Here is a 12,617-nt window from a genome sequence, read left to right as displayed (position 1 = left end):
GATGATACATGGCATAAAACTAGTAGTCTATTTTGAGTGTATTTTTACCTTTTCCTTGGCAGTCAGGGAATGTGTAGCAGTTAAACAAAAACGGCTTGGATGAGAAATAGTAATTGTTGACCTAGACCCCACGGTAACTATTAATCTCAGATGCAGTTATTGTTGATGATGAATGATCAGATCTGTAATTATGCAAAATTTGGTGTATCAAGAATATTAATCTATTTTAATTATCCATACTTGTCTATATTAGCTTCACTGTTTGTACTATATACCATTTTGGAAGCTAAAGAAGTTTTTGCACTCTTCAGGAAAACTACCCCTGCAGCTTTGAAGGGTAAATCACTTGGCAAATTAACTGAATTATCGGCTGCTGTGTTTTTAACCAGTGCATCAGAAATCCTAGTAAAAAAATAGTTTTACACACATACCTAATTTAATAAGTATTAGGTATAAATAAAGCTTATATAAGTAACACTAATACTTTTTGTGACGATTTTTTTATACTAGAAAAATATATTTAAAAAAAAATTACCTTTGAGGTAGAGCTGATTTTTTTAATAAAGTCTGGCTACTGATAATATTATCTTCCTTATATAAGAAATCACTTCTAAGGATGTGATCTGAATAAACAAATATGTTCTTTTTAATTGTGTTGATTTCCATTAATAAAATCCATTGTTCCCTGTGAGCATATATTAAGCAATCTATAATAAGTATTTGATATTTAATCAAAAAGCAAAAAAAAATACAGTAATCAATTAATATGTGGTGCCAATTACTATATGTATTATTGTAAGTTGCAATATGGTAAAACAAATAATAAATTATCGACCAAATTTTAGGGAAAGACAAAATTAACTTTATACATAGATATCAATATCTAAATAAATTTCAAAATTCTTTAAAGGCAATAAAAAATTAGTAATTTCATCTATCTACCTAATATCTATATTAAAAAAACATAACTATATAGGTACATTTAAAAATATAAATATTTTGGTATTTTACGCACACTTTCACATTTAAGTTTTTATTAGGTTAATATCTATAAGATCCCCTATTCTACGTTTATGACGATGGTAACCCTATGATGTGATGTTATGAAAGTATCAGTACTTACTTGTGAAAAGATCGGCTGGAATCACCTTTTTATCATGATGCGGCACAAACGACACAAGTTTTTGCCATCCTAGCAATTTAAAAAAACACTAAAATGTGGCCTTTTTCCGTTTTTAAACCAAAAATTAATGAAAATACACGAATCCCGAAAATAAACAAAGAGGCCGTTTGACAGATGATACTACGCGTATGGCTCAGGCGCTTAAGCTCCGGTGTTGTCGCTTCAAATTTTTTAGAAGCAGTTTTAGCGATAAGAATGTTAATAATTTTGTTTTTTTGCTTAAGGATATTATATTTATTCTTAAAATAGGTTAATTGTAGTATTTATTCTTTTTATTTTAAATTTTCCTATAAAATACAACACAAATAAGTTAAATTAACGTTATAATGGTGGTTAAAATATAACTAAAAATTTCCTCCGTTGGAAATTTGCGTCGACTTGACAACAGAGAATCGGCAAATATGTTTGTAAACAAAAGACCCCTCTTGCCCCTGTGCACATGTTGGACTCAAACAAAGTTGTTGTTTACTAATTCTAGCCTTTCAATGTTCTAAGGTTTTCTCAAAAAATCATGTTTCTATTTTTTATCGAATTTATGCGGAACTTTAGGCGGTCACTGTATTATTCAACCACGTGTATGTGTGAACTTATCAAGGCACCTCTACTGGAAAATACGAACCGCTCCTATCGCACCCAATCGTCTGAATTAATAATATTCTATTTGATTGACGCCACCCGTTACAGTATGAAAACTGTAATGGCAATCCAAATCAATTGGTTGATGAGATATTTTTATGCAGATTTTTAAAGAAATTTCTTACCTTTCGACTTCTTCAAGCCTCGTAAGTTTCTCCAACTCCCACTGATGATCGAAAATAAGAGAATCACCACGTGGACGCCATCCGTGCAGGTTTTCTTCGCCCCTCACGTAAGTTGAGCTGGTATCTAGTACTCGCCTTTGGCGACGTTGAACACCTGTCGTATTTATTTATTTACTCAGGCGGTATCACTCAATTGTTAAATATAATTAAATAGGCACTAAGTAGGCAAATTATACTACTATAAGAAGAAAATAAAATTTATTAACAATGGAAAAAATATTTATTTAAAAACGTATCACAAACATACAGGGTAAACGTTTGATATACAGGCGGTCTAGTTTAATATGATGTACAGGATGGCCCAAATTCGACCCTCATCATAGGGATCTCGGAAACCGTAAGAGACACAAGGTCCGTTAAATTATGGCAAAGTTGCTAAATTTGACATCTAACAAAATGCCGTTTTAAAATTTAAAAAATTTCGAATAGTTCCGAAGATATCCGAAAAAAACCGAAATCTGGAAAAATCTTCTTTATTTTTTTATGACGTTATTTAAAATCGTATATTAAAATAAATAACACTTTGTTGACGGCACTTTTCGCCTCTACAAGATGGCGTAAATGTAAACACAAGAAACAAAATGCCTTAAAATGCAATGAATTAGGAATGCAAGATATTCGGCGCTTCCACGAGCAATTTTATGAAAACAAAACGAAAATGCAACAAGACGAGTTTATTCTGCGCTATACAACTCAGGAACAACCACAACGATCAAGAGCTGAAAAAGTAGGAAGTTCTAGAAAAGGAATGAGTCAGATACTTTGTAAGAGTTCGTACAGGCAATAAGAAGATTTAAGTATGTCAAAAATCATTTTTGTCGATATTAGGTATCAAAAAAGATAGGGTACAGTTAATTTGCAAAAGACATCTGGAAACAGGCTACGGTCCAGTAGAAAAAAGGGGTGGAAATAGACATCCAGAGAAATATGAGGATAGAAGAAATTCCATTACAGCTTTTATTGAAAAACTGCAGCCTGTTGAATCCCACTACAGCAGACATAAGTCGACTAGGAAATATCTTCCTTCAGAACTAAGCATCAGAAAGCTGTGAAATGTACTGTGCTTCTGTTGAACCAAATCTTGCAGTGAAGTATGAATATTTTCGAGTGGTTTTTATTTCTGACTATAATATTAGTTTTAAAAGCCCCAGCACCGATGTTTACTCTGAATGTCAGTCCCTTAAAGAAATGTTAAAAACTAAATTGCCGGAGGTACAAAAAAATCTACTTATGGTTAGACTGAGAGTGCATAAGGTTAAACCACAGTGCTTCACCAAAATGATTCAAAAGGAATTACCAAACACTTCCAGTAGTTGGGCATTCTTACCTACCCCCGGATCGAGTGTTTGGAAGAATCGAAAACGAAGTTCCTAGTAAAGAAGTCATAGTTAAACCAGAAGATTATTACTTGTTATTTGAAGAGCAAGGAAAGCTCCAAAAACTAGATGACAGCGAATGTGTTGTGAGTGATTGGAAAAGTGAATCATCCCGTGTCATGAAAAATACTTCCAGCTGGTACTTTAAACTTTCCCAGTGTAAAAGATTGCCGCTGAAAAAAAACATTAAAGGTGACATTGTTGTTAAAGAGAAAGTTAATTATAAGTCTGATCTTTCAACCTATAGAAGTTTACTAAAGAAAGGCCAGTCTTATAGAAATATGGAACTGGAACGTTTACCTATTGGAATTCTTGTTAAGCGAGAAAAAATCAAAGATGTGGAACATCTTCTATGGAAGCACCATGGGCAAAAGTGGCGAGATGAGAATATCTTAGTGTACTACCGAGAATTACTAGATGGAATTCAGGCAGCCCCAGAAAATTTTGAAGAAGATTCTGATAATGATGAAGGTGCAATCGCAGAAGAAGAAGAAACTGATTTAAGAATTTAGTTTTTTTTGTTATACTTTCATAGATAGTTTTATTTTTGTTTAATACCTAAATAACATTTTATTTTTATTATTTTCATAATTAATAACAATATGAACCAGGGAAAACTATTTTTGTTAATAAAGCATTGCTTAATTCTGTTTGTTTAATTTTATTTAAAAAACACAAATATAAAATTTCGGAAGCAAAAGCAGCTATATTCGCATCTTGCTGTAACAAAACACGCAATATGCATCCTACTGCAACAAAACCCGCCTTATCCAGTTTTCTTTATTTGTTTTTTTTCTTGGAAATTAAAAAAAAAACTATTATTTCTGAACAAAATAGATGCAAAATTATAACTCCACATGATGAACTTATGTTTTTTTAAGTACCGTTAGTAACTTTGTGTAAAATAGTTTTTGTCGATTATCTCTAACTCAAGTTTGTGGGATAAGGCGGGTTTTGCAGCTTGACGCCTTAAATGTATATCTATTACGTATAAATGTAAAGTAAAACAATATCCCTAAGCATTACATAATTAAATAAATGAATTCAATAAATAAATGTTATGCATGCAATATATACTTTACAGGATATCCTAAAATATGTGGGCAACCTCCTGCATTTGGATAGCTTAAAAGAAAAAGACGTTTTTTGCCTATAAAAAACATGTTTTTTTTTGCATATCCTTCAATTACTTTGTATAATTTCATAATTTTTTAGTATATTGATCAGTAAATAAATGTAATTAAAATAAACCCATAAAGATAGATCTGAATAATTCTGTTTTCCAATGATAGACTATTTCACCATATATAATATAATATATAATACAAGTAAAAACTTAGCTTTTTTAGATAATACCCATCCCACTCAAAAAAAAGGTACTTTTTTGGTCATATGGTAAAAGGACGATTTTTGAGAAAAAAAAATTATTTTTATTCAATTAGGTTCAAGCTCAACTGTTAGGAAACATTTTTTAAGTATAATTGTTTATAAAAACTAATTTTTGCATTATATACGCATTCTTTAATTTTAAACAAAATTGTTAAACAAAATTTGTTGAACCTGCCATCATTGTTGAATTTTGATCCTTATTTCTTCTTTTTCGCAGTGGAAATCAATTGTTTCTAATAAAAGTTCTTTAGTGTCTACTAGATAAACAAACACCAAAGACTTTAAGAATCTCTATAAAAAAAGTATGAAGGGTTCAGATCAGGTGACCGAGGCGGCCAAGAGAATATCCATTGATTCTCAAAATGCTGGTTAAAATAATCCCGAAATGCTAGTCAAAAAATTGGTTATCCATCATCCAATAACATAGCGGGTATTGCTGTCGAATGGCCCGCGAGATCACTGGATTTATCTTCCCTTGATTTCTTTTTGTGCGGACATATAAAGTCGAAAATTTATACCACCCAGCCTGAACATTAGAAGAATTACGGAACCGCAGTGCCGCTAAATTACACGCGATATTTTTCAAGTCAAGAAGTATTGAGGTGAACAACAGACATTTTGAACAATTAATAAAATAAAACATAAGTAAATCAATAACTCGAACGTCAAACTTAAAAAACAAAGTGCAAGGCTATAGTCTATAGTTTTTTCACGTCCAGAATGTGTACTGGAAAATAAAATCTTTCAGATTTGTATTTATTGGATCATTTTAAGAAAACTTATTTAGTGATCACCAATCCGAAAATTGCTAAACTTATACGAAATATTTTAAAACTTATTAAAAAAACTGACTTTTAAAAACGTTGTTTAGGGATGTATTATACGTGCTTTATCATTTTATTAACATTTTTCTTTTATTGCAAGCTATACAAACGCAGGAGATCCGTATATTCTGAAACATCCTGAACAAATATTCTGCAGAGAAGAGATAAATAGACATTAACAAATACATACAAAGTAGGGTCAAAGAGAAGAAGACAGTAAAGCAAAAATCGTGCATATGGAAGGACTGCAGGAAAAGGATCAACTAACGGGGAAACTACCTGGACTACCTGCTTCGCTAGCACGTCTCAACAGTAATTCGTAAACTCCCGATAATCTGTTAGCTTCGGCATTTCTATAACTTCCAGAGAATAAATGTTTCAAAGATCTGGAACCTGTGCGAGCGTCCCGTCCATACATTACCATCGAAAGATCTTTAGTGATAATTGCTGGCCTGCCACAATTCTCCAACTAAATAAAAAACATTGTTATTTGTAAATAAATAAGATGTGATACTCACAAATACCTCAAGATAGGCAGATAAAGTCATGAAAATCTGCTCTCCTGGAGAGGAAACCCTATTGAGTAACGGCGAGTTATGCAAAGAACTGTCCCAGGCGGCTTCGAATCTAAACATGACTCTATCGTCTCCAGGGATTTCTAGATTTTCACCTTAAAATAAATTAAAATAATAGCAATACTATTAATATGAAGAAGAATAAGATAAATATTCTTACCTGGAAATAGACCCAAAGAGAGAACAGAATTGTCGTTGTCTTCATCATCTTCAGATTCCGGAGAGTTTCTGATTCGCCCTACTACCAATTCTCTGACATCCCTCCACTTAATTTCTGAGGCTTGGTCGTGAACTATGGTAATGCGAATTCTTCTTTGGATGCCCTGAAGATATATATTTTTTAAAAGTTATTAGTCAATTTTAATATAAAAATCGTTATGTTAAAAAATTTATATATATATATATATATATATATATATATATATATATATTAATACTATTCATAAAGTATTAATACTATTCATTTACCGCTGTCTTTAATTAGGCACATAGCCATATTTACTGCATAGCTCTTTGTTTTGATAAATTAAGACATTAAAAAAATACGAAATAATCAAGCCAGATATGTTCAGAGCAAAATGTTTATTAATATCTTAGCAGAGCGCTTTCGGCGTACGAGCCACCATCAGTGCTAACTGAAAGTGAGTTGAATGGGATTTTTTATTTAGGAAAAGGGATTTTAAAATTAAAGGTAGAGAGATAAAATGTTACTAGTTATAAAATATTGTCAGTTACGTACAGAAGTTCCATATACAGTGAGGACGCGCAAGTTGCAACAAATTCAGCTATTTTTTTAATGATGAATTCATGTATACAGGGTGGACCAAAAATGAGCTACGACTATCAACTTAATTTTTTTAAAACAGAAACACCCATTTTTTATTTTATTTTTTAATTCTGTATAAAATTTTAAGTATATTTTGTATACAATGTCCTATACCTAACCTCAATATTTCTTAAGAAATTTGCGATAAAATTTTTTATAAATAACCATGAATTTTTGGAGCAGTTTATAAAAAAAAACAAAACAAAAAAATTAAAATAAATGTTCAAATTGTTGACCATTAACTTCCTGACATTAATCAAGTCGATATTCAAATTCTTGTAATACTTTACTTATTGTTTGAGGCCAGATTTGTTGTATTTTAGCTCTAATTCTATTTTTTAGTTCTTCTAAACTTTCAGGTTTATCAAATCAAACTTTAGATTTTAGATAACCCCATATATGAAAATCCAATGGGATTAAATCTGGCGACCTTGCTGGCCATTCAATAAAGCCCCCAAAGCCCCCAATCCATCTATTTGGGAAAATGTTGGTAAGGTAATCTCGTACTGTTCGCGAATAAGGTAGGGGGGCGACATCCTGTTGGAACCATATCGAATCTATCGGTATAAATGGGTTTTCACCATTTGGATAAAGTGCAATTAAACTAGGTACTATCTGATTTTGAAGCAACTCTAAATATTTTTCAGAGGTATTTGCGCCCTCAATAAAATAATAATAATAATAATAATAATAATAATAATAATAATAATAATAATAATAATAATAATAATAATAATAATAATAATAATAATAATAATAATAATAATAATAATAATAATAATAATAATAATAATAATAATAATAAGACGTTTATTAGCCACCAATACAAAAAAAAGCATAATTACAGAAGGTAATATGATTATATACATGGAATTAAATATTAGAATATTAAACAAAGAGAGCATATTAAAAACAATAGGTTATATAAAGAATTTAGTTAACACAAGTAAGGCAACTAACAAGCCATGCATTCAGACTTCCAGAAAAGAAGGAAACAACTTCCTGGATTCTGGCAAAATTCTATGCAGAATTCAAAATGAAATAAAAAATGGGTGTTTCCATTAAAAAAATTGAAGTTGATGGTCGTTGCTTATTGCCCCTGAATTTTAAATAAATTTGTTCCAACTTGCGCGTCCTCACTGTATATAAGAAAAACATTATCAGACATTTAAGACTACAATAGTTCTGTTGGTTCTTAGCTAGGCAATAAGATACATAAACCTAATAACGCTTGTGGTGTGATCCGGGAACAACAAAGAGAATTTACATCAATATTTTTGTCCCATGTCACCGAAAATAAAATTGTTAATGCTGTTGCAACTGAAGCAAAATCTTCTCCAGGTGACTTTTGTGTTTCCAAACAGTTTGTGAAATCAAATATAGAATTTTTTATTGTGCCCTTGGTACATATTGTGAATTTGATATTTACCAGTGGCGTTTTTTTCTACTATATCTAAAAGTGCTCTAATTGTTCCCTTGCATAAAGGTGGAGATAGGACAGAACCGGGTAATTACAGACCTATTGCACTTACTAGTCCTATCTGCAAAGTAGTTGAGAAATGTATAAAAAAACGGTTATGCAGTTTTTTAAAAGCTAACAGGATCTTGTCAGAGTCACAGTATGGATTCACCGAGGGTGTAAGTTCAAATGATGCTTTGAATGAAGTCTGCACTTTTAATACATACTGTTTTAATAACCGTTGGAAGCCTCTGGTTGTCTTTTTGGATCTTACCAAGGCGTTTGACACTGTGGATCATCGCAGTCTACTAAATAAATTATATAATACCGGTATTAGGGGAATTGCACTTGACCTTGGCCTAATACTCTTCTTAATCTACATTAACGATCTTCCACATATATTTCTGAAAGTAAAAGTGGTATGTTTCACCGATGACACAGTTTTGTAATGTAAAAGGGATTGTTGGGATGAAGGCTGAAAGTGTAATGTGTAGTGTTCAAACATGGATGGATAATAACATAACTCACTGACAGTAAATGTCAAAAAAACTAACTTTATGTGATTTTCAATGAGTATACTGAGATTACCAAGCAAGCATGTTCTTAGGATTTATACCCCAGATTGTAAAATGAATATTGACTGTACTTATTCTGGCAGCATCAAATCAACAAACAAAATTAGATACTTAGGTGTTTATTTTGACAATTATTTAAAAAGGCATCGTCATAGTGATTATGTTCAAAATAAACTAAAAAAACTAATATATAAATTTTATGAGTTACTTAATATGCTAGCTGAATCATGCCTAAGCTATGGTATAATATGTTGGGGTGCTTCCTATAATAAAACTTTAAAGAATATTAATATTGTACAGAAATATCTTTTAAAAGTTATTTTAAAAGCAGTCTGTTTCCCTCTAACCTTTTATTTGAACAATCTGGAATATTTACTGTTACCCAACTTTATATTAAAAATTTAATTAGATTCTCAATTTGCAGTAACCTTTTCCATCCCGCATTTTAGTGTAACTCGAAGATGTACAACATATATAGCTCCCAAATTATTAAATATGTTGCCGGAACAATTAAAAAACAAAAAATATCATACTGTAAAGAAAAAATTGTACTCATGGATGAAAGATAACGTAAACTCCATCAAGCGTGCCATTAACTTCCATTAAATTATAACTAGCTAGTATTTAGTCAATTTAATATTTCTGAATTTGACAATATTATTTAAGCAGGTATATGTTACTATTAATTAGTCTTAGGTTAAAGTTAATTATGAACTAATTATTAATGGGCTGAATGTGCATATACACAGATACAATATATCCATTGTATGTATATTATATCATTATCTCATAATAATTGTAAATAAATATGTAATTGATTTATTGATTGGTTAAATAAAATAAAATAAAGATTAAATAAATATACAAATAACACACCACTTTTACATTTAAAAGGACGTACAATTTGAAAAAGGGGAAGACCTTAGTAACCTTCCATGTTTATGCTTAAATTGTGTTAAAAAGCGAGAATCACAACAATATAATAGGTTAGTCATCTTAGTATCAGCTTCATTTCAGAATCAGCGTAAGATCTGTCAAAAAGATAGTGGCGACAAATAAAATTTAATTTAAGTCTATTAGAATTAATTCGTTAAATAATTACTACACGAAAATCACCGTTTTACAAAAACTATTCGCAAGTGTGTGTAGGTACTACTGCGCGTACTTCCTTCCAATTTTTGGCAATGCATTTGGCCTGCATTGCGTAAGGTCAGTAAGGTTACAAGCCCGCAAAACAATGTGCGTATTTTCGCGGAAAATATATTTTAAATAAAATGGTTAATTATTAAAGAACCATCCTATAATTTTCCAATTTAAACATTCGGAAAAATAATTTAGTCCCTTATGCAACGGAATGTAATATCTACTGAGGTTTACTTGAATATTTAAATAAACTACTCAAAACAAAAAAGGAGCCACTACTCCATAAGCTTATATTCCACATATCTTGTAATTAAACGAAAATATTATTTTACAATCACGATGTATAGACTTCAGCCTTATTCGTAGAATTCCAAAATTTTTTTTTATCTGGATATCCTCAAAAAAAATGTAGACATTTTAATGTTAAGAATTTGTTATCAGTGCATATTAAATTTGCGCTTGTTTTTATCAGTCTAAAATTTTACAATGTAAACATGAATATTAATGTGATAGGTAGAAGAATACACCGTAAAGTGTACCTAAATGAAACTGAAATACCTAGGGCCATAACGTTAATTGAGGAAGGTTATTTCAAAAGAAGAGTCGCAGAAATTCTCAATGTAAGTCCGGCCGCTATAAACAGAACATGGATTCGATATTTAATTTATGGAACTATTAGAAGAAGGCCCTATAGTCAACGTTAAAAAACCACATCACCTCGAGAAGACTGTTTATTAGGTGTGTGGACGATTAGGGAACGAACCAATACTGCATGAGCGCTTCAAAATGACTTAGCAGCCACAACAGGAATCAGAATTTCTGATCAACCAGTACATAATAGACTTCATCAGTCTCAATTGCGCGCTAGGAGGTCGGTTAAAGTGCCTCGTTTAACAGCAGATGATTGAAGAACTCGAATAATGTTTGCCGGAGCACATCGTCATTGGCCAAAACCACAATAGAGGTTTTGTTTACGGATGAGTCCAGATTCTGCTTACATCACAACGATAGACAAGTCCGGGTATGCCAATGAACAGGTGAACGGTATTTAGACTTGTAGCTGTGCAAGAAACTGTTCGGTTTCGCGGAGGGTCTATTATGTTATTGGCTGGTATAGGTTTCAATGGGCGTACCGACTTAGTGGTAATTGCAAACGGTTCCTTAACGGCATTACGTTACTTAGAAGAAATTTTAACACCACACATGATTCCTTTTGCGGATAATATGGGAGCAGATTTCATTTTACAACACAATAATTTTTTAAATTTTTTTAAATGACCATAATATTGAAGTTATAGAATGGCCGGCCAACAGTCCAGATCTCAATCCTATCGAACATCTGTCGGATACATTGGGATGAAGATTATTGGAGCGGCAGCCTTTGCAAACCATCCACCAACTTGAAGAACTTCTTGTTCACGAATGGGAACAACGGGAACAATGGGAACACGAATGAGAAGTTGATCAGAAACTTTATTGAGAGTATGTTGTGCTGAAGTTATCAGAGCCAGAGGAGCGCATACTCACTACTAGGAATAGTTTTAAGATACTGGCTTATTAAACGATGGAAAAAATAAAATCATTATTTATTGACTTATTGAAATTTTATTTTTTTATTCCTAAATAATACATATCCGATGGGTTTAAGACATTTACAATTTTAACAGTAGTCTTTCACAAATAAAGCAGAAAACGATCACTTTTGCAAAAAACTATTCCACAAAAAAGATCTAATCGAATCTATTGATTCTTCAAGAAAATCTAATCGGTTATAATTTTTAGAAGTAACCTGTTGTCTTAGGATTAGATTTCGAACTAAAATTATGGTTACTAGATCTTAAATGTTCACCAAATGCAGAAGGTTTACTTAAGTGCACAGCTAAATATTTTTTCCTAACCAGCCATTTTTTTTTCCCTCTATTAAAAAACTAAGAAATAGATATATTGCATAATCAACTGGATGTGCTAAATTTACTTTAGCAAGCGTTACTAATGCACACTAGATTTACTTAACTAATATTAATTATTTCCAGTATTATATTTATGTGGAGTAACTATATTATAATGTAACTATGAGGTTGGGAGGTTTTGAAAGATAGTACCTTTGTACCGGGATAATTGGACGCTGGTCCTTAAAAACTCCCAGGACTAGCTAATATTAGCCTAACACAGGTCTTTCAAATGAAGCCTTAACATCTCGCTAGCCAAGACTGTATGGACTGTACAGACTGTCGTGGTGAAGTCACACTCTTTATGAGATAACCCTGTGGATATAAAACATTACGGATCTAGACGGGTAGATCCACAAATTTACCTGGACGCGGGAAGTACTGGACACGCTGCTCAAGATGAGCATCAAGATAAAGTATAAAAAAAAACAGAGTCGTAAAAGAAAACACGCGCGAAAATAACGTCTAGAAGAGAATCCGATGTTCAGTTTAAGAAG

At 31.6% G+C, this 12,617-nt stretch overlaps 1 protein-coding gene across 7 annotated transcripts in view; it reads right to left on the bottom strand.

Annotated features, from left to right (window-relative positions):
* Positions 1 to 12,617, bottom strand: part of LOC126738014 (kinesin-like protein unc-104) — a 227,573-nt gene that overhangs the window by 43,902 nt on the left and 171,054 nt on the right. For 5 of the 7 annotated variants that reach the window (XM_050443167.1, XM_050443171.1, XM_050443172.1 and 2 more), the window contains 4 exons: positions 6,329 to 6,491; positions 6,118 to 6,263; positions 5,873 to 6,062; positions 1,945 to 2,098 (listed from right to left, as the gene is read on the bottom strand). In XM_050443167.1, the coding sequence (XP_050299124.1) occupies positions 1,945 to 2,098; positions 5,873 to 6,062; positions 6,118 to 6,263; positions 6,329 to 6,491 (653 nt within the window). The remainder of the gene's footprint in view (positions 1 to 1,944; positions 2,099 to 5,872; positions 6,063 to 6,117; positions 6,264 to 6,328; positions 6,492 to 12,617) is intronic. The other 2 variants (XM_050443170.1, XM_050443173.1) reach the window with 1 other exon arrangement.

Source organism: Anthonomus grandis, chromosome 6 (assembly GCF_022605725.1).
Source record: "Anthonomus grandis grandis chromosome 6, icAntGran1.3, whole genome shotgun sequence".
Lineage (NCBI taxonomy): Eukaryota > Metazoa > Arthropoda > Insecta > Coleoptera > Curculionidae > Anthonomus > Anthonomus grandis.
The sequence above is the reverse complement of the archived record's forward strand: the minus strand, read 5'-3'. Positions and strand labels throughout refer to the sequence as shown.